The 22,401-nt window shown below is 53.6% G+C and overlaps 3 protein-coding genes across 3 annotated transcripts; all 3 read right to left on the bottom strand.

Annotated features, from left to right (window-relative positions):
- Nucleotides 1-298: 298 nt before the first annotated feature.
- Nucleotides 299-1,324, bottom strand: G6M90_00g013180 (uncharacterized protein; the record flags this gene model as incomplete). Its single annotated transcript, XM_014693717.1, has 1 exon — nt 299-1,324. The coding sequence occupies one exon, from the start codon at nt 1,322-1,324 to the stop codon at nt 299-301; it is 1,026 nt and encodes a 341-aa protein (XP_014549203.1).
- Nucleotides 1,325-9,870: 8,546 nt separating this feature from the next.
- FAO2 (Long-chain-alcohol oxidase) lies at nt 9,871-12,548 on the bottom strand (the record flags this gene model as incomplete). Its single annotated transcript, XM_066129742.1, has 4 exons — nt 9,871-10,494; nt 10,683-10,856; nt 10,953-12,027; nt 12,181-12,548. 4 exons carry the CDS (start codon nt 12,546-12,548, stop codon nt 9,871-9,873), a joined length of 2,241 nt encoding a protein of 746 aa, XP_065986051.1.
- Nucleotides 12,549-15,077: 2,529 nt separating this feature from the next.
- On the bottom strand, nt 15,078-18,068 carry PDE4D (cAMP-specific 3',5'-cyclic phosphodiesterase 4D; the record flags this gene model as incomplete). The annotated part of the gene is made up of 4 exons (XM_014693720.1): nt 15,078-16,187; nt 16,283-16,875; nt 16,951-17,787; nt 17,897-18,068. 4 exons carry the CDS (start codon nt 18,066-18,068, stop codon nt 15,078-15,080), a joined length of 2,712 nt encoding a protein of 903 aa, XP_014549206.1.
- Between the last annotated feature and the right edge of the window lie 4,333 nt (nt 18,069-22,401).

Raw genomic sequence — 22,401 nt, 5'->3', positions numbered from 1 at the left:
AAGAAAAGAGTAACGCAGGAGAAACTTTCAAAACCGCTTTGTCTCCCCGAAGAGTGGGTATTTGTCGAGCTTGTTCGAACTCCGTTCCCGATGCAAAAAAAAACAAAAAAAACGCCGATCTCGAATGCCATGTCGATAATGGTTGTCTATGTCGCTGTGTATCAAAACCTTGTGTGGGTAATTGCTTCTAAACTTATTTCCCTGGTCCCGAGAAACATTAAAAAGGGCGCAGCGGCGCAGTGGCCTATTTAGACGTCGTCACTACTGGATAATCGTCCCCCGTGACCGGTTGTGGTTGTCACATTATCGTCGCATACTCCTGGTACCGGTCCCAACCGAAGCCACCCATGCCAACGCTAACGCCGCATTGCGATGAAGAAAGCATGCTGGGTAAAGGTAGAGCTGCAGGCATGGGGGCGGTAATGGGTGGCGAGGTGAAGTAAAGAGCAGCTGTGGCGTGCGGTTGAGTGAAGGCCGGGGCGGGTGAGGGCATCTGGAGTTCGTTGATGCCCATAGTAGCCCACATTGGAGGGTTGTTGGGCTCAGCTGATGTCGAGGGCACACTTGGACTTGACGGTAGGACTCGCCAGGGTTCGACCGCAGGCAGAGAGCTGGGCATTGTCGGCTGCGATGACCACATGTTGTTGACGGGAGAGCTTGGGAGGAGAGTAGGCTGGCGCACAACGTCGACGACGCGAGGGGGTGGAGGCAACAAAGGCTTCATCAATCCGATGAGGCTGTTCCTCACTTCTTCGCTCCTGCCACACAGCAGCTCGCCTGCTCCCTCCTCTTCAAGGCCTTCCAAAGCGCTTACGTGGGTGCGGTAGACAAACTTGTTGATGGCCTGGACAAAGTCTTGGTGGAGCTTTTTGCACTGTTGCTCCTTTTCCGACCAGTCGTAGGTGCTGGCCTTTGCATCAGCGCAGTGGATCTTGTCGTGGTACTCGACCAAGGCATCGATGGTATCGGTTGTGAGTTTGTAGGCAACTTCGTTGCGCAGGACCATGTCGACGTGAACAATGTAGGCCTCGACGTGAACCAGTTGATAGCTGAAGAGCTCCTCGAGGGGCTCCCTGGGCATTTCGGCTTCGGGAAGTTTAGACAGCATGAGGGAGGCAAGAGTCCAGATGGCGTTGGGTGATGACAGGGTCTCGGTCAGGCATCTTTGGTGTTGAGGGACGCTGTTGAGCGGACGCTTTACTTTGTTGACACGCTTCAGGGTCTGCGTGAGCCAAGGCTCGACCTTGGAGGCCAACACGACATTGACTGAAGGTGCCCTCGGGGCAAAGGCGGCGGCCGAAGCCGGGAGAAGCTGGACAGGCATTCGGAAAGGCGAGGCCGTGTGACCAGGTCGTAGGGGCGGCGGCGGCGGCGGCGTCGTCGTCAGTCGTCAGTCGTCGCAAAACCGCTGAAACGTGGCGGGGTTCAGCTTGTTGGCTGGCGGTACACGGAGGGGCGGGCCGGCGGCGGCAGGTGGGAACGGAGGAGGGGGGTTGAATCCTGTGGACGGGAGGATGGACAAAAGCACTCTGCGAGGAAATAGAAAAAGACAGTAATAAGAAAAGGAAATCGAGGCAACGGAGCCGAGCAGGGAGTGCCGAGGACGGTTGGCTTTATGGGAGGATCGCCTGCTGACGGCCGCAGCCAGGAAGAAGAGAAGCGCGGACGAGGGTGTCGTGAGGAGAGAAGGGGAGAGAGCCGGCGATGGGAGGGTGGCGGCGGCGGGGAGATATACTTTGCTCAACCAGTTCGATGTTGTGCGCGCGCAGTCAATACATAAAGTAAGTATGAGCGAGTGGCCTGAGGGCCAGGCGGGCCTCTGCACCTCTGCAGGTCTGCAACCAGCGCTCTGCAAGTGCCTGCACAGCTTGAGTTCCATGTCAATGTTGCCTGTTGCCTGCACCTGCACCTGCACCTGCACCTGCACCTGCACCTGCACCTGCACCTGCACCCTCGAGCGCCGGCGCCTGGCGCCAGACCAGGCCAGGCTGGACCAGACCAGACGGCAGTACGGAGTACCGACCAGACAACACTTGGCACCAGGGCATGTACTGGGGGGGCACTGGGGGGCACTGGGGCGCCAGGAAGGGCTCAGACGTCCGGCCAGCCACACATCGATCGGGACTAGCACGGCCGACCGGCGGCATTGCTGCACGGGAGAGTATATACGGAGTAGTACTCGGTGGATAGCGAGTTACCACGTACGGAGTGTCCCAGGGAGTGCCCCAGCTCGCAGACAAGAATAGCCAGGCCAGGCTCCATTGCTGAAAGTCCAGATGTCGTCGTCTGGCCGAGTGGCTGTGGCTCGGCACGGTGTTTTAGCAGCAGCCACAGCTGGGCCCCGCCGCTCAGCCATTCATTGACTCCAGGTCACCAGACCAATCTTCGTCTTCCCACGTCTTGATGCTTTAACAGATTGATGCGGTTCTGGGATAGCATTAACCTTGACAACGGCTTCACGCCTGACGCCTGACGCCTGACGCCTGACACTTGACGCCTGTGCTGGCGCCTGACATGTTCGCCTCGTGTTTTCCAGCATGGACAAGGCCGGCAACGCCTCCGCGGCCCGGTTTATCCTCGCCAACTTCAAAACGCCGCCATCCCCATCCCCATCCACAATCCACCTGGCCCGAGGCCATGCAAATGCCATGATTGATCTTTTTCCTCTTGGTGGTCACGGCATTTGGTACTACTGCAACGTACGGGTCCACCATTATGCAGTCGCCTTTTCAAGCTACCAAGTACCAAGCACCCAGTACTCCGTAGTAGTAGTAGTGCTAGCAGTACTACCTCCGCGCTCAATCAATCCTGGCTGTGCTTTCGACCTGCATGTCGTGCCTCCTCCAGACACGAATATCGGCCGCACACCCCCCTCCCCCCCCCTTTCTTTTGCCCCCTTCACCCAGGAAATTCCAGTCTTTCTTCAGGCGCCCTCATGCGGCGTGTGCGTCGCATCACGGCCAAGGCGTGTAAGTCCAGTCTCCTCCTGCCCTGGTCTGTCTTGTCTAGCTGAAAGCTGCATCGGAGCGCCACACATGCGCCATGCCTCCAACTGGCCATGGGATGACTGTGTACGGAGTCTGTATGTTGTATTTCACACACTTGGGCCTATCTACCTAACCTAGCTATGTCCACAGCTTCGGCCCTTGCGCATGACCTTGGGGACCAGCCAAAGGCACCTTGAAAGTGCCAAAGTGACACACTTACTAGGCCAGCAGAGGCTCGTGACAAGGCGAACAGGCTCTCGAGTCTACGAGCAAAGACACTTCTGCTCTTGGACCTTGTGTTAGACATGAGGTGATTGGGCCCATCCAAAGGATTCATGGCCCAAGTGAGGGACGAGCACATGCTGTTGTTTGCTTTACTTTTACAAGAGACTCCTGAGCGCCAACCTGGGAGGTTGGACTGGTCCCAACACAGTCAGCCACTTGTTCCTTCACAGATGGCGCATAAAACAACCACTCCATGGCTTGTTTTTCTCTCTTCAAAGGTCATCCATCCATCTACGAAGCTGTGAAAGACGTGGCTTATTCACCCGTCTCCAGCCAGCGGCTACTAAAGACGACCGTTGCCGTTGGATGTGGCGCCTCCCAGACACACCAAAATCGAATACCACCTCGCTCGGCGCTTCATCCAACGCGGCACATCGTATGGAGTAACAAAGACATCTGACATCTTCCACGGCTTCGAATCCTTCTCTCATTGACCCATCCTTGCATCTTACTCCGTACAACTACTGTATTCCCTACTCTCCCATCTATACATATGCAGCAGCTTCTCTTCCTAGGATAGAGCAGTCCACCTCCCAGCTTTGCCCCTTCTTGTAGCTATACCTTGCCTCCTAATGTGAAAAGTGATACCAATGACCCCTTACGAGTATTTGGGTTGCACTCCTTGCCTCCTTTCTGAAGAGGAAGCTTGCGCGGCCATCGGTCTGGGCTTGCTTGGACCAACAACAAGGAGGGCAGCCATATCCACGCTCTTCATACCGCCCCATTTCCAATACTTGTAGGCCCATTCGGGGATTATGCAGATAAACTAACGGATTTTGGCTATTCATGGTGAGATTCGGGGGGGTGTGAAAGTACATGTGTACATCCTGCACATCCGTCTCCTGTTCTGCTGCACCCACGGCATAGTTGTACGGGATGACGGATTTCACAAAGCCAAATTTGATTGATTTTCTGTTGGGCTAGTGTCACATACGCTGAATATTTGGTCTAGATACCACCTGGAGTTTAATCAGATCATGAGAAAGCATTGCCTGCTAGCTTTTAGGTCATTGATGCGTCTTAGCTTGTGCCTGGTCACTACCGCCATCTCACCCGCATGGGAGCGTCGGGGTATGCGCCGAATGCCTACAGCGGAAATGAGCCTTGGCTAGCGGACCGTAAGAGGCCGTCGGCTTCTTCCCATAGTTCTAGACCTTTGAAAGTGGCGCCGTTTTGTTATCAAACTTTCTTGTCTCGAGATCGTTTCCGGTTCCGTAATAAGAGCCGACAGTTCCTTGTCAACATTTGGCTCGTCCAAGTAGTGCTCATATACTTGCCTAGCTACTTTATAACTGTGACCTGGGGGCGTGAGCATGACGTGCATATTGGCTACATATTACATGTTATGTGCAGTAGTATGTGAGTTATGCAGGTTTGAAATGCGCATACAATCCCACTCCTTACTACTAACTAGCATCAAACGAAGGCCGAATTTGAGGGCGCCATTTCGAGCCCTCCTATCTCAGGGTTAACAGAGAAGAATTAGTCGTCTGCTATGCGCCGGGCGTCCAATCATACAATACAACAAGTAGAGAGAATGGAAATTTAATGCAAAGTCTATGGCCACTTGGCGACCAGCCCCTGGGCATTTCCTTGACTAGCAGTTCTTGGATCGACAGTCAAAAATCTCGACGGCTTCGACGGGTCGCTCTAGGGAGAAGCCGTTCGGTAGGCGCGGGTATGGCACATCCTTGGAGACTAAAAGGAGCACCCCAGATTTCCGTGAGTCCGTTCCGTCGATATTGTCAGGTTCTGGGATGTGGTTGGACAATGGAATCGAGACTTGAACACAGCTAATGCACAGACCAAGGGGAATGGGCTGCTGATTGAGTTTGCAATAAGGAGAGAGTGTGCTAGTACGGGTAAGGGAAATTGGGAAAAGGCGAGTAATAATCATGCTGCTGATGTTGAGGGAATAGGCCGATGCAAGCACGTTGACTGATTAGAATGATAGCCATCCATGTTCCCTTTCGTTAGCGGCGGGTGAGAGGTGAGGCGCAAAACGTCCAGTCGGCGCTTTGACCGTTGATTGGCTGGATATTCAAAAGCCTGAACAAGTCAGTGGAGGTGCCGGTGGAGTTGAACTCTCACTTATGGCGAGGTTATTGTTGATTGGCCAAGGTTCAGACGGCAGAGGCCAATCATAGTGTCAGGCTTCAACTCGATAGCTTTGAGGCTTTGGCAAGGACCGATTCAAGTGTGTACTCCTTTGGAGACGGAGCCACAAGGGGGTGTGAGCCAGGAAAACCAGTGTCAATTGAAGCAAGGCAACGGGGGAGCAGGAGCAGGAATAGGCAAAACATCCGTCGTACATGTCGCAGATGGTGAGTTCAAATACCGAATCAGATGGGTCTTGGATTTATTAACATGGGCGCCTATCAGCCCAGTCGCAGCCCTATGGCTTCCAAGTTGGGAAATCTGAGTTTTAGGATGATCGCTGGGTTAGGAACTTCTGTCCTTCTTCGGCGCCTGCTCGGTGAACACAGAGTTTGCTCATTCGGGTCATTGTTGACTTATTATAGTGTGATATGAGTTTTTTTCGGTTGCGGGCGTGAGTGACTCGATTGAGGATGGGATAATACCTGTTGATGATATTCATGCACCTCGCATGCGAGGTGTGACCGTGCTCATGGCCCGAAACTTCGAGCTTCATATCGAGATGTGTCCTTGGCGTTTTGCCCTTTGGGAGTCCACGGTTGCGTAGTTGATAGTCTATGAAATTCGGGTGGGTTTTGGCTCGTCAGAAGATTCTCGCGAGTCTAGTGGCGAGATTGGACAGACCACTGTGTGGTACCAAACACGGGTGGGCAGTGAGCTTCAGAGCAGGGTGTGGGTAGAACAATGGCAGAGCCCGAAGGTATCTGATCATGCTCATGTTCATGCTTGCAGTTTGACAGGATTCATCCCACAGGCTGACTTGAGCGCATGTGGCGTACAAATGCAAGCGTGAGAGGCGATCATTGTACGTAGTACCAGGAACGAAGAGGACTGGAGTCGGTTTTGTTGGTTCTGCCATTCCGGCGTTCGAGGAAGGAGCGACAGGCACCGACAGGGTGAGGTGGTCCGGAACTGAGGCAAGTAAACCAGACTGCTCCACAAGCATGCATGCAGCTCCAGCGCACTCATCGATAGTAGTTGCCGTTTTCATCAGGAAAGGTCGATCGACGGGGAAATCGCTGAGTTCCTACCTACCGTACCTACCTAGTTAGGTATTTGGTCGGCCAACAACTGTCTCTGTGTTTACCCTCTTTTTTTTCTGAAAACCCCTAAAATCCACCCAACAAGTGCAGGAAGAGAGAGCGCGTGGAGAGATAATATGAAAGCAACACCTGAGGTACGGAGTACAGTCTTTGGCAAAACATATCGAGCACTTACCAATCATCAAATACGGAGTACACACTAATGCAATACGTACATTCTCTACTACTAGGTAGGTCAGTAATCGACGCGCATAATGCCGGCTGAGAAACCCGCTCAGCAATGATTAGCTGATAACATACCAGGTTGCGTGTCGCCACCACGACGGAGCCAGTCGTACCAAACAGGAGGTTCTCGTACAATGCATCCACGTTGGTGCTCAACTGCTGTCCTTTGATGCCACCATCATTTTTGGTCCGACTCCACCACTTTGCTGCACGGGTTTGAAGCAAGTGCCTTGCCGACTGTGTTGCAGGTTCACGCTATGGTGACGCAGCATTCAAGACCCTGTTGCCTGTCTGACGGGCTTGAGAACCACAGGACTAGACACGAGCTGGCTCACGACAATCCGAGGTGGCACGCCAACACTTGATTCCTCATAGGACAAAGATTCTCCTCTTTCAACACATCGAGTGAGCCATGTGCTGTGTGGCATCCTCAGGCTATTGCTCGCGGCCACAGCCATTACCAGCAGAGAGAGAAAAGACGCATGAAGAGCGCACCGTCTCGCAAAGGAAGGCAATCCCCGGAACGGCGCAAAACTGGATTGGGCCAATTGAATTTATAAAGTGCTTTGTCCGTGTTGCGTCAATCAAGGCCACAATCTCGGTACAACCGCACCCAGCCTGCACGTGTACGATAATTGCTGTTTCTTTCCGTCAACAGTCGTGAAGGTCACGAGCCATTATCAATATATTTCTGCGTGTCTCTCCTCCTGCAGTTTGGGCTGTCTGTCCTTGACTGAGGACTATTGACCGACTGAAAGAGATTCCGGAGCCATGTGCCTCTGAATATTTCTAGGGCACGGCAGATATCGCCGCGAATGCCTCTGTCACTTGGACAGGGCAAGCCCATGTCGCATGGCTGCCTCGCTTCAGGTTGAAGACTTCATACAGGCCATTCAGCTCTTGGACCCCGTTTCTTACCCTATGGAGGAAGTTAATAGCCAGCCATATCTTGACACGTCTACTACGTGGCAATTGTTAAGATCCTGGGTCTTTGATGACGCAGTCCTCGCCCTCGGCTCGACTAGTACAGCGAGCGGAACGTGGTGGCACGGGTGCTTCACTTGCCACGCCGAGGCCATGGTCAATGCCATATGCCACGAGCACGGCCGAGTACTCCGCGCATCAACAGGCAACCCAAAAAGATAGGAAGAGAGATTGATGCGAAAGTCGAGGGATCCCACTTTAGGTACGACGATATGACTTACAAGGCCAAACCGAAGTGCTCCATAGTTACGGAGTATGTGCATGCGAAGTAGAGACACCAGCCACACACTCTCTGGATCCTCGGCAGGGATCTGTCGGCTTTGGAGGCAGAGGCAGCCAACGAAGCCAAGTCTGAAGTTCAAAAATCGTTTCAACAGCATTTTTTTCAGTGTGCTTGGCATGCTTGTTTAAGTTGCTGGGGCGCCAAAAATACGTATGCGTAGAAGAAGCCGCCACCCAGTGTTGACAAAGGGAACATGCGCATCGACGTCTGCGGAGCTTGGCCTTGCTATACGGAGTAACTACTACTGCACATCCAAAAATATTTCCGAGTTGCAACGACACAAATACACATCCTGGAACTGCGGCGTGTTATCCTTGGCCAGCTGATCAAATTCCCGCTTCTGCAGAATCAAGTCCTCTCGGATAGTCCAACGCTGAGATATTTTCAGCTCTTCGAAGCATTAGAGACGATGACGTTTTCGCAGTTTTACACCGACAGGTCGGACAAGCCGGTACAGAGCGGCGTGGCTGTGCCTCTGTGGCGTCGCAGAAGGGCAGTACTACCTCCCGAGAATAGAAACACAGACCAGCATTCCCTACTCCATCCGTACATACTCCGTACAGACAGCCGACAATCAACAACGTTGCAATGTGGAGGGCCACACACCGATCCCGAGGCAAAGGGAAGCCATCGAGACAGAGCCCCAGCCTGCCGGTAACTCTAGCGAAACCTTTCCTTTACTGCAACTAGTGACATTTGTAGTCGATTTCGGACTAGTATCTATGTACACGGAGCCCGCATTTTTGCAAGGGACCGACGACATATTCTTCTTGCTAAGCACCGGTTCACCCCGCGGCTGAACGCAGCCCATCTTCTTGTTTCGGGGATTCTGGCAAAAAAAATCGAGGAAACCACTGCCAAGTGGGAAATGACGTAAAAGCCCGGTCTTCCGTAGGCCGCCTGGCCTTGCTGGCCACTCGAGCGTGCCATGCAAGTCCACCACGTCTACTTGCCACCTCACTACATCTACTGGTACCTACATACCGGATCACGCGGCCTGCCAAACGGCCAAGACACAAACGTCCTCGTGGCCAGGATGATACCTGACCGCAAGTCCGGCGGTATCTTTCCTACAATTCTCGTGACCTAGTTCGTACCATGCCGTTTTCCAAGGGGGGAGTGCAGGATTCTTCCACTTTGGTCTTCCATGGGGCCGGCCAGCCCTTTGAGTATTGCATGTGGGATCCCATTCCAACCGTCCGTCTCACCTCCAAAACGAACAACATGCAGCAAAACTTCTCATCTAGGGTAGCCCTGCCCGGTTTACACAGGGGTTGAAGGGGTACGACTGAGCGCCAAGTGAAACATGCAGAATGTAATGTATAGGGTGTTACCATGGCACCAAAAGGCCTGGTTTTGGATCAAAGCGAGACGGACGCGTCGCTGGTCCGGAAAGGCCTTTCTCGCGGGAAGGCCTCGTTCCCTGAACAGGCGCAGCACGTGCCCTTGTTTCTCAACTGGCGCCTCACTGAGGTGTTGACGGCTCAACTGGCCACGAAGGGTTTTCTTCCAAGCCATGGACGTGAACGTACATGGTCCTCTTGCAATTTTCAGCCATGATCCGCGAGATGAACGCATACCATAACCAGCATATGTGCAGTCTTTACATTGACTGTTCTGGCACCTGATATATCGCATTCAAGCGGAAGAAATGAGTAATCAAGATGATATATGTTTCTACAACAAAATATACAACATCACACGTTAGACGACGGTTCAGCCATCCAACCCCAAGTTCGTCAACATCGGCACAGCTTATTGCCCGTCAAAACCGGCCCCCCAACTCGCTACCACCATGATTCCCTGACGTGCGTCCGGTCGTTTGCCAGATAACAGCTCAAGGCCTGAGCCTCTTCCACATCCCCATTCACAACACTTTACCAGAGTAAAATCATTCCCCATCTTCCTACTCTCCAGCCAATTCACTAGCGACGCCCCGCGAGATCCAGTCTGCCAAGGCCATGGCCGTAACCATGGGGTTGACACCACTGGCACTAGGGAAGACACTCGCGTCCGCGACGTACAAGTTGTTCGCTCCCCATACCTTGCCCTTCATGTCAACAACGCCAGTGTCCTCATCGGCGCTCATGCGGCACGAGCCCATCTGGTGAGCTGACATCCACATCGCAGTTGGGCCCTGGTTGTCGGCCACGCGCAGCTTCTTGATCCAGGCGGCAAATTCCGGGTCGGTGAACTCGGGGTCCTTGCCGGCCTGGTGCTCAGCCTGTCGCTTGCCCCCGTCGCTGGCCACAAACGGCTCCAGGTGATGAAGGTGAGGCCTGATCTCGGTCGCCCCTGTGACGTAGCAGATCTTGGCCAGGGCAATGATACCCTCGATGGTATGTTCGCGGTCAAAGTCAGATGTGTCGTACTGGATGCGTGGCGTGCCCTTTCGAGGGTCAGGGTAGACGCGGCCGGTGTCGCGATCCCGGGTTAGTACGATGAAGGTACCGATGTGTCGATACTTCAGTGCTAGTAATTTGGCGTCAATGCCATCCCTCCATGTCTGTAAAGAGTATGTAGCGTATGGCTATAGGGTTAGACTGTCAGTATGATTCCCTTGAATCTCTCTCTCTCTCTCTCTCTCTCTCTCTCTCTCTCTCTCTCTCTCTCTCTCTCTCTCTCTCTTTATTTTTCTGTTATAGCTAATAAGAGGGTTGATTGTTTGCGAAAACTTTTGACAGCTTCTCTCAAAATTGGTGGAAAATATTGACTTACAACGTTAACAACAGGTTCTAGCTTCACACCATGACCTTTTCCGTCTAAATTCTCGAACTCGTCGACGTAAGATGTAATGATACCCCCTTCCCATGACGCCAGGTCCTTTTTGCCAAAGATAGCTGACACCAAGTTGACGGGATGCAGATGAAGGTGTTTTCCGACATTGGGGTTCTGGTGTTAATGACAAGAGTGTCAGCAACTATTCAACATCGCAGGAATAGGCCGCGGTTGAGACATGTCCTGACGCCTTCTCCTATTCTCACTCACCTTGATACCACTCTTGGTCAAAATAAGCGGACTCCACATGGAACCGCCTGAGATTATGACCTTCTTAGCCTTGACGACCACACGCCGCTGCGTTCGAGTGTTCTGTGGCGTGTGTACACCGCCGTTCTCATCTCTAGCAGTCCATGTGCCTTCCACTCCAACGGCGGTGACGCCGTCCTCTGCAAAGACAACCCTGTCCACAGCAAAACCTTCCATAAACTCAGCACCCGCGTCACCGGCAGCCGGCAGCCAGGCCACCGTAGGACCTCTCTTCTCCGCTGAGCCGCAACCAAGGTGACACTGACCACAGTAGTGTTCCTTGCCGCCTGTATTTTGCTCCACAACTCCACCCTTCCAGCCAAGTTTCTGAGTTCCATCTAGCAGAGCTTGGTTTCGCGGATTCTGGCGGATGGCATCCTTGCTGGCCCCAATGAAGTCCCAGACGCGGTCCATGCTGTCGTCAAAGTCGCTGGATGTGAATAGAGGCAGTCCGGCAGCAGCCCACTCCTCACGCACAAAGTCCTGTAGTCGGAAGCAGACGCTCCAGTTCACCGTGCCACCGCCGCCCCAGCAGCCACCGCACGCGACTCCCATGCTCGACGAGTCCGAAAAGAAAACACCACCGGCGTCGAACAGATGATGAGAACCGGATGCTTGTGTCATGGGAAGCTGGGACGGTGGGAAGTGGTAGCCCTTGTCAACAACAAGGACTTTATGACCAGCCTCGGCGATGTTCTTGGCCGAGACAGCTCCTCCACAGCCAGATCCGACAATGACTACGTCAGTAGTGATTTCGTGCACGCCGGTACCGGCAGGCACCCGAATAAAGTTATATTCATATCCCTCAACAGGTTTCCAGTCCTTGGGAGCGTCCGAGTAGCCGGAAATCTCCCTGAAGTAAGGGCTGTGGATGGCGTTTGCTTTCTGAGCCATTTGCGCAAGAGCCTTTGCCAGCATGCGCAAGGGAGTGAGGCGGGATGTGGCCCATGACTTGAGAATGGCTTCTCGAACCTTTGTTGGCTGCTGAGTGATTGGAGTCCAGTAGCCGGTCAGAAGCATGCTACCTGCATGGCCACTATTGCGAGAACGGATGGTCAGCAAAACTTGTATTGACCAGTCGACCTCATTCGCCGCATAGAGGAAAAGCAGGTTTGAAGGGGCGGCTACTACGGTGCTTGTGAAAGTTGCACCCACTTCCACTTCCACTTCCACTACGACTTCGACTTACCCGAGGAGATTCAAGATCTTGATCAGCTGGTTCCTCTGGGGAACAATGGCGAGGGATCGCAGGCAATCGTCACGGAAGTTTTCATCTTGAGAGGGGCGAAATTCGAGATACTCCTTAATCTTGTGTCTCGAAGGAGGATTCGAGAGGGCGGCAGTGCAGTCGTCGATGAGAGCTTCGAAATCAGTGTCGGATAGTAGAATGCCGGAGTTTTTGTCTTTGACATCAGAAGAGGTAGTTGAGGTGATGCAAGGCAATACACCGTCTAGAAGAGCGTAGAGCGTTTCCCATTGAGCATCCGTCATGAAGTCCTTGACCGGGGGATCGGGCAACGGGGTGGGTGTAGGAGCCCCAATGTCAATTGCGTCCATGGCGTGGATTGGAAGGCCAAAGAACAAGAGGAAGCTGGAGGGAGTTGGATCGGAGACAGGGTCAGCGACATGACGGAAGTTTAAAAGGGATGGAGGCGGCTGATACAAATTACCTAGCTCAAGGTACGGGAGCGATGGAGTCCGGAGTCCGGAGACTGGAGACTGGAGACTGGAGCAGGTGAAGTTGGACCTCAGGGAGCTGGTCACTGGGAGCAGATAGTGGGGCCAGCCGTCAAGCTTGAAGATTTCCAAGATGAACCGTCGACCGTCTTATGCCTGGGTTTCGGACGTGGTGACAGCATTGAGGCCATCAAGACAAAAAAAGACGAGGGCGTGCAACAAGATGAGGGATAATAACTACGCGCCAGACAGTCGAGATCAAGCGACAAGGGCATGTGAAAACAGGCCAGGCACAAGATGCGGAGGGTTTTGCTACGGGCAGGCCTCCACACCCTCTCAGCCTCCATGGCCTCTTTTGCCTCTTTGGCCCCTTTTGGCTTGTCAACCAGCACCGACTACGGTGTAGTCGACATGAAGCTTGCCCCGCGAAAGCCTCGACAGACTGCGTGCTAGTACTAGCTAGATGGTACTATCCACGACGTTTCAATTGCACCAAGAGCCCCGATCTGACGGGACATGGATCCACCGGTCCATCCGTGTGGCCACCCTCCCCATCTGCCATCCGCCATCTCGAGAGAGCACGGTTACGGAGCAACTCTGCAATCCGCCTGGCCTGATTTGTTGCGTGTCAGCGTCCGGTTCAACCAAGCATCGACGAGAAGAATGGGCGACGCACCCAGCAACATGTCACCGGCGCGTTGCACGACAGCAGCCCACTTATTAGCCAAGCATATGTACTTTATGTACTCCGTACTACACATCGATGCCCTGTTCGTCCGTCTCTCCCTCTACGTTACGTACCTAACGTAAAGTATGTACTTGATCAATATATGTACTAGTAGTACCAGCAATACTCCGTAGTACTGCCAAAGTCTCGGTATGCCGGCATTTCATAAACATTCCCCATTGCCACGTGCCATTATACTATAATACATAGTACTACCCGCCAACCCAACAACCCATGGGGAGAGAGGGGTATTTGTGCAAGAAACAGGTCCGGTCCTCCCGCCATGAATGCATACATACATTACATACTAGCATATGTATTATCAGATGCACAATAATAAATCGGCACCACCCCAGCACTGTTAGCCCGTATTCCGCACAAAACCCCCAACCAATGCGAAGCCATTGCAGAAACCCCAGACTGCGCCCTCTCCGGCCCCCGTCATGTTGAATACTACCAGACACATGCGCATTCGAGGCAAAGCGCCTGAGCCCTGGCCGACGACCCCGGTACTATCCCCAAGCCCATGGTCACGACAGAAAGCAACATCCAGACAACGCAGACCCCACATTTGCCTCGGCAGCTTCCCTGAATCGGCGCACAACTTTCCCCATTGCCAGCCATGGCAAACACATTCCCGCCTTCATGTTGCTCTCAAGCTCTGCTACCCCAGAGCCAGTGTTGCTCCGGCCGGCCGCTCGCCATCGGCCCATTCGTCCAACTGATCCTGGCACACTCTTGTTGCGCCATGTCATCAGCCGCCGCTGTCCAAACGACGCATTCACGCAGCCTGCTCGGCCACCTTGCAAAGAGACCAAAACTTGTTCCACGGCATAAACATCCAAGATCGTATGTGGTATTCTTCCGTCGCCTCTATGTAACCTAGCCCCAAGGCAATCAATACCGCCTACCCACAGACCATTCAGACGTACCCTCCCTGTGCCTCACATGCCTCATCAGGTAGAAATCCAGTCAAGAGGAGACGGTCCATGTCTCCCTGCCACCCCCCGGGTGCCATGCCTATGCCCAAGACTAACCAACGTATAACAAGAGATGAGGAATTAACGCCATGTTCAAATGTCTTTGTCCTCCGGGCTCCTGTTGTTAATAAGGGAAAAAAAAAAAAAGGGAAAAATGTACACCTTCCATCTCCTCCTTCACTCGGAACGGTCCACGTCCAGACAGACCGTGAGTAATTGTACAACATGCAAACAAGACAAGGCCAAGAGAAAAAAAAATGTGGCACCCTCCGAAGAGTCCATGGTAGTAGTAAAGGACCCAAAGACAAAAAAAAGCAACATGGACAAAATCTTATGTACGCAGAAATCGAAGCAAACGTAGGATACCCCCGGATGCATGACCCTGCCATGGTCGTGGTATCCTGGCATATTAGTCGCGCCTGGCCGTCAAATCCCGGCACCCATTTTTATCCCCAAGCAAAACAGATTAGAAGATGCCCCATCGGTATAATGTACAATCCGTGCAAGGCTGAGAGAAATGTCGTGACGTGCCAAGCGATTCGGTAGACTCTGTGAATGCACCGCTGGGCCAACAATTATAAAATATCTTCGGACCTTTTCCGTGCAAGCATCTTTTGCTAGCTTAGTCGTGGTAAGTTGTGCGTAGTCTCATCATTGCATTGGCTATGCTGTTGTCCTCTCTTCGGCCACGCGGGCCGCTTGTCAAAATTTTCCGTCTCGGCCCATACTAGTTGCGTCCGAGGCGGGAAGGGGGGGGCTTGATGCCTTATTTCTCCTGAAAAAAGGAAAGTCCTTCATCCTAAACCGACTCGATTTCTTCCTCAGAGACTTCGCTTCAGCCTTGACGATGCTGCCCCCGTGGCTCGGTTCGTCATCGCCTGCTCCTGTATCTCGGAGGACCGTGCCTGGAGACCCATGACTCGAGGTACTTGGAGGTGATATGTTCAAGCCGGTAGCACTCGGTGTGCGCTCTATAGACTCGTTACTGACGATACTAGTGCCCTGAGTGCTTGGAGAGAGTGCCATCTTCCCGGTTGTGGCAGTTGTGGCCTGCGAATGCCAGTCTCCGGCAGTGGCACCGGAAGCACTGCCTTCGGTGGTTTCACTGCATCGTTGTCTTCCGAACTGTGCTGAAGTTTTGCTTTCTGTAGTGCCACTGTCGCCACGTGACCGGCAGTTAAACGGGTCACTTTCAGCCAGTTCCCGGACGGCGTCGAAGGCAGATGTAGTTCCGTTGAGATCCTGGCGCGGCGCGGCGGTACCCTGCGGAGGAACTTGAGCAGCAACATCGGCCGGCTCCTCGGGTGCTATGGGCGCCTGCTGCTCGACTCTAGCGACGACGTCGGCTACAACCTGCGGAGCTTCCCCCTTCTCCTCTGCTGCCCCATCAGTCAAATTTTTGACCTGCTCGATCTTGACGACACTTTGGCCCTCTGGGGTGTCCCGTTCGCCCACAACACTCCTAGTTCTAGGCGAAAATGTACCCTCTCGAACGCCTCGTCTTAGCCTCTGTTCATCAGGAGACTGCCTTGCCTTTTCCTGTTGCACCTTTTGCTCGAAAAGTCTCTTATTAACTTCGAGTTCATCTACTGTGTAACGCATGGCTGGCATGATGTCTGCAACCCCTTGGAACAATGGGATAGCAAACATGTTCATAAACCCAAGCTGGGCGTTGGACAATGATAGTATGTCCTTCTTGGGCTGCGCCATGAGCGACGACTTAATATCCAGCTCATCTTCCATAGATGCTTGCCTTGAGAACTCTTCGGAGAGAATGTGCATCCACTTCAAGGCTGTGTCATGACGTCGAGCCTGTGATGGAATGAGTCAGCCTTGGTGATATGAAAATGCGCGCGCAGTCGAGTGACAGAAAGCTGAGAAACACGGAAAAGACCAGCATCACTTACCACATTGCTGATGTCGGCGCATTTGATGAGCAGAGAGCATGCAAGAGCCTTGTGATCCTCAAGCTGACGGCCGTTCCAGCCGTCGGTGCTATTGTTATCCTGCAATCTTTCCTGTACATCACCAAGCTTCTTCATATAGTCGAAGTGAAGGCCCATGTCTGTCGCAAGAATCGAGCTAATCATAAGACTGCGCATCTTCCTGTCTTCAAAGGCTGATGGCCAATATCGGCGAAGAATTTGGGAGTAAGCGGCACAATGGAATGACTCCAAAACTGACCTGTCGTTGTACAGTTGTGCGAGTGGCGCATTCAACGTGGCCAGAAAGCCATTGTTGACGCCAGGATGGCCTACATCGTGACCAATGGCAGTGATGAGGAGCGTGAGGGCTTCGAAGGGACTCAAAAGTGCCGCAATCGGGGACTTGTCTGCAGCAGTGCCTTGTTGGCGGCCCGCTGGATATGGTGCAAGGGCTCCGATATGCACAAGAAAGTTAAAAGTGGCCTGAAGAACATCCACAACGTGTCGGAAGTTGTGGTATGGGACAAAGCTGTTGTAGGCGGCACGGCAGGCGACAAGATAGCTAATCAGTTGGTCTGTCATGCAAAGCAAATTAGCACATCAATGTCTCATCCAAATAGAGATGGGTGCCAGGGAAGACTGCTTCGTACCTGCTGGTATCCGCCATGGCTCCAATTCAGGGTCAGCCAGAGCATGCTTGAACATGACCAGTGCGGCAACCAATAATTCATCATCGGAGAAGGAGTGGGCGCAGAAGTGCCACCGACCCACGGCGTCTGCGATTTCGACTTGACGCGACGAAGATACCGCAATGTGGGCGCCGGCAAGCTGTCCGTCGTTGCTGTCGAGGCGGCATATACCGTTCATGAGTCCGGATACCATCGCCTCACGCAGGTACGCAAATGGCTTTTGTTCATTCACCCCGACCCAGGACCGCTTTCGGCCTTTGGCGACCTCCATCAACGCTTGCTGCTCCTTGGTGGCGTCCCTGTGTGCTTTGTAGGCGCAGATTTCAAGAGTAGTGATGCACTTGGAGTTGAGAGGGCTTATCAGGACATCGACGGCGCCAAGATCCAGGCACGTTCTCATCAACTGGCGATTAGCGGCCAGGGTTGCTTGGGGGATTTGCACTGCTTCCGAAGCACCGTCAGTCATTTGGTGGCCGCCGTTGGGCACGGTTGTTTCAGGGTGGCTGATGATGGCCACGGGAACGACGAGTTTCGACATGTTGCGGAGGTGAGCTTCAGTAATGATCTTTTGCAGCAAACCCAACCCGTATAACTCTTCGTTGGGCGTGTGAATTTCGGAACTATGGGCCACCAGAGGAGGCGTGGGGGAGGATGACCTGGAACGGGCATGCTGGTCTTGTATATGGTCATTGAATGGTGTATCCAAGAGCACCAACGTTGGGGTTATGTTGGTCATGGAGCCATCTTGGAGCTGGAACAGGGTCGACAAACAGGCCGCGCCTGTGCCACAGACATGAACTAGAAGAATTGGATTAGCACACGTGTAGAGCGATACCGGACGGGAAAGGCTGTGACGGTTGAGGAATCGAAGGGATGGTTCATCCGAAAGAAGTAGAGCAAAACTCACCGTCGCCAAAGGTGTCAAGCAGTGGCTGCACAAGCTCCTTGGCGTCATCGCGATTCCACTCGGGTTGAGCGTCCTCGTTGGCTACACTGTTGGTATCAGGCGCCGCGCGTAGCAATCTATCCTCGCCAACGACGCGATTAACATAGATGACATTGCATGAAAGGCGGTCCATTGCGGCAACGGGAGGCTACCAGTCTCGCGACTGGAGCACGTTGCCCACAAATGCAGGGTTGTGTCAAGCGACAGGTGGCAGGCTATGAAGATGTGGAAATGCGGCTGGACCCGAGTCACGACTTCGAACCGTCTCGAGAGGAGGAGGAGGTACGGCGACTGATGGTGTAATTCGAACCAACGGCTCCGAGTTGATGGCTAGTTGTCAACAGGTGGAGAGCGAGAACTGGGGACGAGGTGAATTGCGTCGTCGTCGTCGTCGTCGCCGTCGTCGTCGGGCAACGGTATCGACCATACAAGACGGCAGTAGACAAGAATGTTGATGGGGTGTCGAGTATCGGGTGGTGCAGACGGACAGAGGCTGCACAAAAACGAACTCGACGCTGGGCCAAGACGCAAGGCAACTATCGCAGACGGTTGTGAGCTGGTTGGCGGCTGAAAAGCCCGCACGAATCGAATTGGGTCGGCCAGGAGAGTTGCTGCCAAGACCAGGCCCGGATTCCCATCCAATGCCTCGGAGAGAAGTATCTACAGGCAGAACTGCGCTCGGTGGCGAGGAAGTCGCGCGACAAGGTGGGTGGCTTGTGGGTGGCCCACGGCGGCGCAGGAAATCGACGGTCGTGTGTGATTGAAGAGAGAGAGCGAGGCAGAAAAAAAAGAGCCGACGAAAGGAGCGAGGCGGCGGATCAACAGAATGGAAGTTGGGAGGGAGAATGGAGAATGGAGAATGACGAATGGGACCGGGACTGGTGCGAGTGTGAAGAGAGGGAGAGAGTCGCAACTCTGCGTCGAGTGCCGACTTGTCGCACGTGGAGGGCGAGGGTGGCCTGGTGTTGCGAGGCCACTAGGCGGGCCACGCTAGAGGAGGGAGGCATGGAGAGGCGTGCAGAGGGCCAGAGGGCCAGAGGGCCAGGCGTCCAGACGTCGACGGTCCAGACATGGAAGCCCAGAAGCCCGCGACTCGAAGTCTAGAAGGGCGAGCGAAGGACGACGGCGGCCTTTGAGTGGACGCGGAGGAGCGAGTGGGGCCTCTGGGGGTTCTGGTCGACGGCGAGGTGGGCAGCGCGACCTCTCGACCGTTTCGGGGGGAGGGGGGAGGGTTCGACCCAAGGCCATTTTCGTCGAAGGCCAAGAAGGAATTCCAGAAACATGGAGCAGGCCGGACAATGGCGAATCGTAACAATTCGAGGGCGCGGCGGAAGGGGGAGCGGGCCTGGGCAGGTCAATGGGATGGAGGAGCATGGAGGGTCTTGGGGTCTTGGGGCTTGCTGGGCCCCCTCAAGCCCCCTCCAGCCCCGTCAAAGCCGCCCCATGCAAGCCATCAATGGCGAGCACCCAACATTGAAGCACCTCAGCTGGCACCTTGGCACTGGGCACTGGGCACTTGGCACTCAGCGGCCTGCACAAGTGGCCCTGGAAGCCGTTGATCCCGGCACTGCGTGCTTCAATGCTCGGCGAGATGTCGGGCTCCGTGCACCACTGGGCTGTCAACGGTATCGAATTGGCAAGTCCTGAGTGCGAGTCCCGTGGCCGCTCTTGCCCTAGGTGCTGGCAGTCGAGCCCAAGAGAAGCCTCAGGCCCGACAAACCGCTGACGCTTCAATATTTGCAACTGGTGATGAAATCCTTTTTGCATTTCTCCTCCTCATCCCCCTTCTTTTGTCTACTCACCATGTGGTCTATGCCCAGTTCCGGGCCCTGCTTGTCCTTGTCCTGTTCTCTACCCTTGGTCGGACACATTGCCCGACACATTGACATTTCATAAAGGCACCACCATATCCTTCTACAAGACGGAGCACATGCGGAACAGCTGTGCCACCGAGGAGTAATCTGGCGCTCTAGCCAACGCCGTCCAAGCCCGGCATATTGCAGCTTACACATTCTACGATATCTACTAGAGTACAGACGGATGACAAACGTCTGAAAAAAGACGGTCAGCCGCCGCCCGCAGTGCGCCTCTAATTCCCAATTCATTTCTGGACAAGAGGAGGGCACATCTCAGGTGCATGGCTTGAATGAAATGAATGCTGGGACGAGGCGTTGCTAGGCCGCTGCAGTAGCGACTGTTTTGGCAGAGATTGGCATAGTCGAGTGGCTGCACCACATGTTGCCGTGTCACCATCGGGAAGTGGGAGACACAGAGTTCGGCAGACTAACTTAACTTGACGAGTACAGTTGCTAATTTGATAGTGTGCGCCCTGCAGGCCCTGAACCAAGCATTCCTGTAAAGTACTACCTTTGCTTACATGCCTAGGTAGGCAGTAATCGCAACTGAGCTTCGAGCAAAGGAACAGGTTATTACTGTCGCTGTTGAAAGTCGTCGTACTCCGTACACCACATCATCCCTTCATCCTTACTTTCGTGTCTGGGAATGCGCATCCTTGCAACAGCGCCCGAGCGTTTGACCACCACCTTGAATTGGGTACAGTGTTCCGAGTCCGATCCGATGGGCGACCGACGATACACTTCGGCCTTTGGCAAACTCTATCTAATACTACAATAAACGGAATGGCTTTGCATCAGCATTACACGGTTGTACCCCCTCACCCAACGAGGGAAAGTAATAAACAAATGAAGAAATAAATTAAAAGAAGCCCCCCACAAACTGGTTGGAAAAGAAAATAGAATCAACTAAAAAGACAGCCGAGGTTCCGGAAGACCACGATGGGATCCGAAAAAAAAAAACCTGGGTCGAATATGGGACTCGGAGGGGCCGTGATGGATACGGGACGAGGTTGAGGCACCGCAATGCCAAATTATGTTCTGTTTCCTCTCATTACTATTAGTAACTCGGTCTCTCCCTGGCCCATAAACCCAATGAATACGGAGCACATAAAACATCAACGGCCCCATCTACCAACTGGGACCAATGAAACGAGACGTCCTGGCGCAACGATAACTACAGCCTCTGTCAGAATTGGCATCATGACCGGGTGTCGGCCGGTCGGAACGGAGCCCTAAGTAAGGGATCGGAAAGGCCAAGTTCTTATTATGCTTGCATGCACGGAGTAGGTACAATGGGGTACCTAGGTATGTATGTTGCTGCTTTTGTCTCACCCTACTTACGCCAGTAATGATGATACGAGCGCAACTTGCTCTGTTGTCTCTAATCGTCCTCGGTAGCGCCAATGCCTCAAGTACCGAAAGTGCTTGATATCTAGCTACGTGCCTACTAAGTAGGTAGGTATCCATATAGGCCCAAGTAGCAACAACAAACTAGCACTACTTCTCCCACAGAGTATTTGCAATACCTGGTGTACGGTATTCATACACACAACAACACACATACTTGTCGACAAGGATTGCAGTGGGCAACATGTGGACAGCAAGTGGGCAAGACTGCACCGTCGTCTCGGGGCAGTGGATCGGCTCAGCCGTTCCTGCACGGCAGGCCGGTGGCCGCGTGCGCACTACGGTCAATCTAGGAAGGCCAAAGGCAAGATGGAACAAGGTGAGCAGGGAGAATGGATGAGTGATGAGCGAGTGCTTTTGCAGCAGCCTGCAGACCAAGGTGTTGGTGTCGAGTACTCCGCACTCCATGCGCATACTCATACGAACTTGAGTCGGTATCTGGCATCAGCTGTCACTACTGATGAGTCTGACTGAGCAAGGGCATACAGCCAGTGGCGTTGATAGGGTGGGCGCTATTATCGAGAAGTGTGATGGCGTGCGGGAAGCGGATGGCAAAATGAGCAGTGGACAAATCCCTGTAAAGGTTGTGCGTCCATGATTGATTCAAGTCTGAGCGCTCCAGCCAGAGACGGGCAAAATCCTTGCAGAAGCCGAGTTGTGATCATGACGAGTCCAGCAAAGGACTGGCCAACCCTTGCGCATTATCCCAGCCTCGGGCTGTTTGTGGCTGCAACATTGGAAATACTGCCGTCTCACAGCGTAACAAGGCGGAAGCATAATCTGATACAAACATGGCTCAGTGAAGACGGAAAACGAAACATGCTTTGGACCGGAACCAAGGTTGAATGCAGCACAACAGTTACAAGGGATTTTCAAGCCGGTTCAGCGCAGGATGCGCCACACATTGCGGTGAGCGTTTACTAGCAGAGTTATATGAGTGGCGACGAGACCGATGACTCTTGCCGTCCTCCTCCCATTTATTATTAACCATACCACGGAGTATGGCTGGTGCAAGTTGGCCGTCGATTTGAAGTCTGGTGCGTCATTGGTGGCTTACAAGCTCCCCGTCGCCCGCTCCTTCTGTGGCGGGCAATTTATGCTGAGGGCATTTCGTCAAGCCGCCTTCAAATTTGCCTGCCGCCAGTGGTAGGCCCCATCCAGACCTTTCTTTGCCCTTCAAGCGCTGGCGTGCTGGCTTCTTGG

Source organism: Metarhizium brunneum, chromosome 1, assembly GCF_013426205.1.
Source record: "Metarhizium brunneum chromosome 1, complete sequence".
Classification (NCBI taxonomy): Eukaryota; Fungi; Ascomycota; class Sordariomycetes; order Hypocreales; family Clavicipitaceae; genus Metarhizium; species Metarhizium brunneum.
This window is presented reverse-complemented; position numbering and strand designations above follow the sequence as displayed.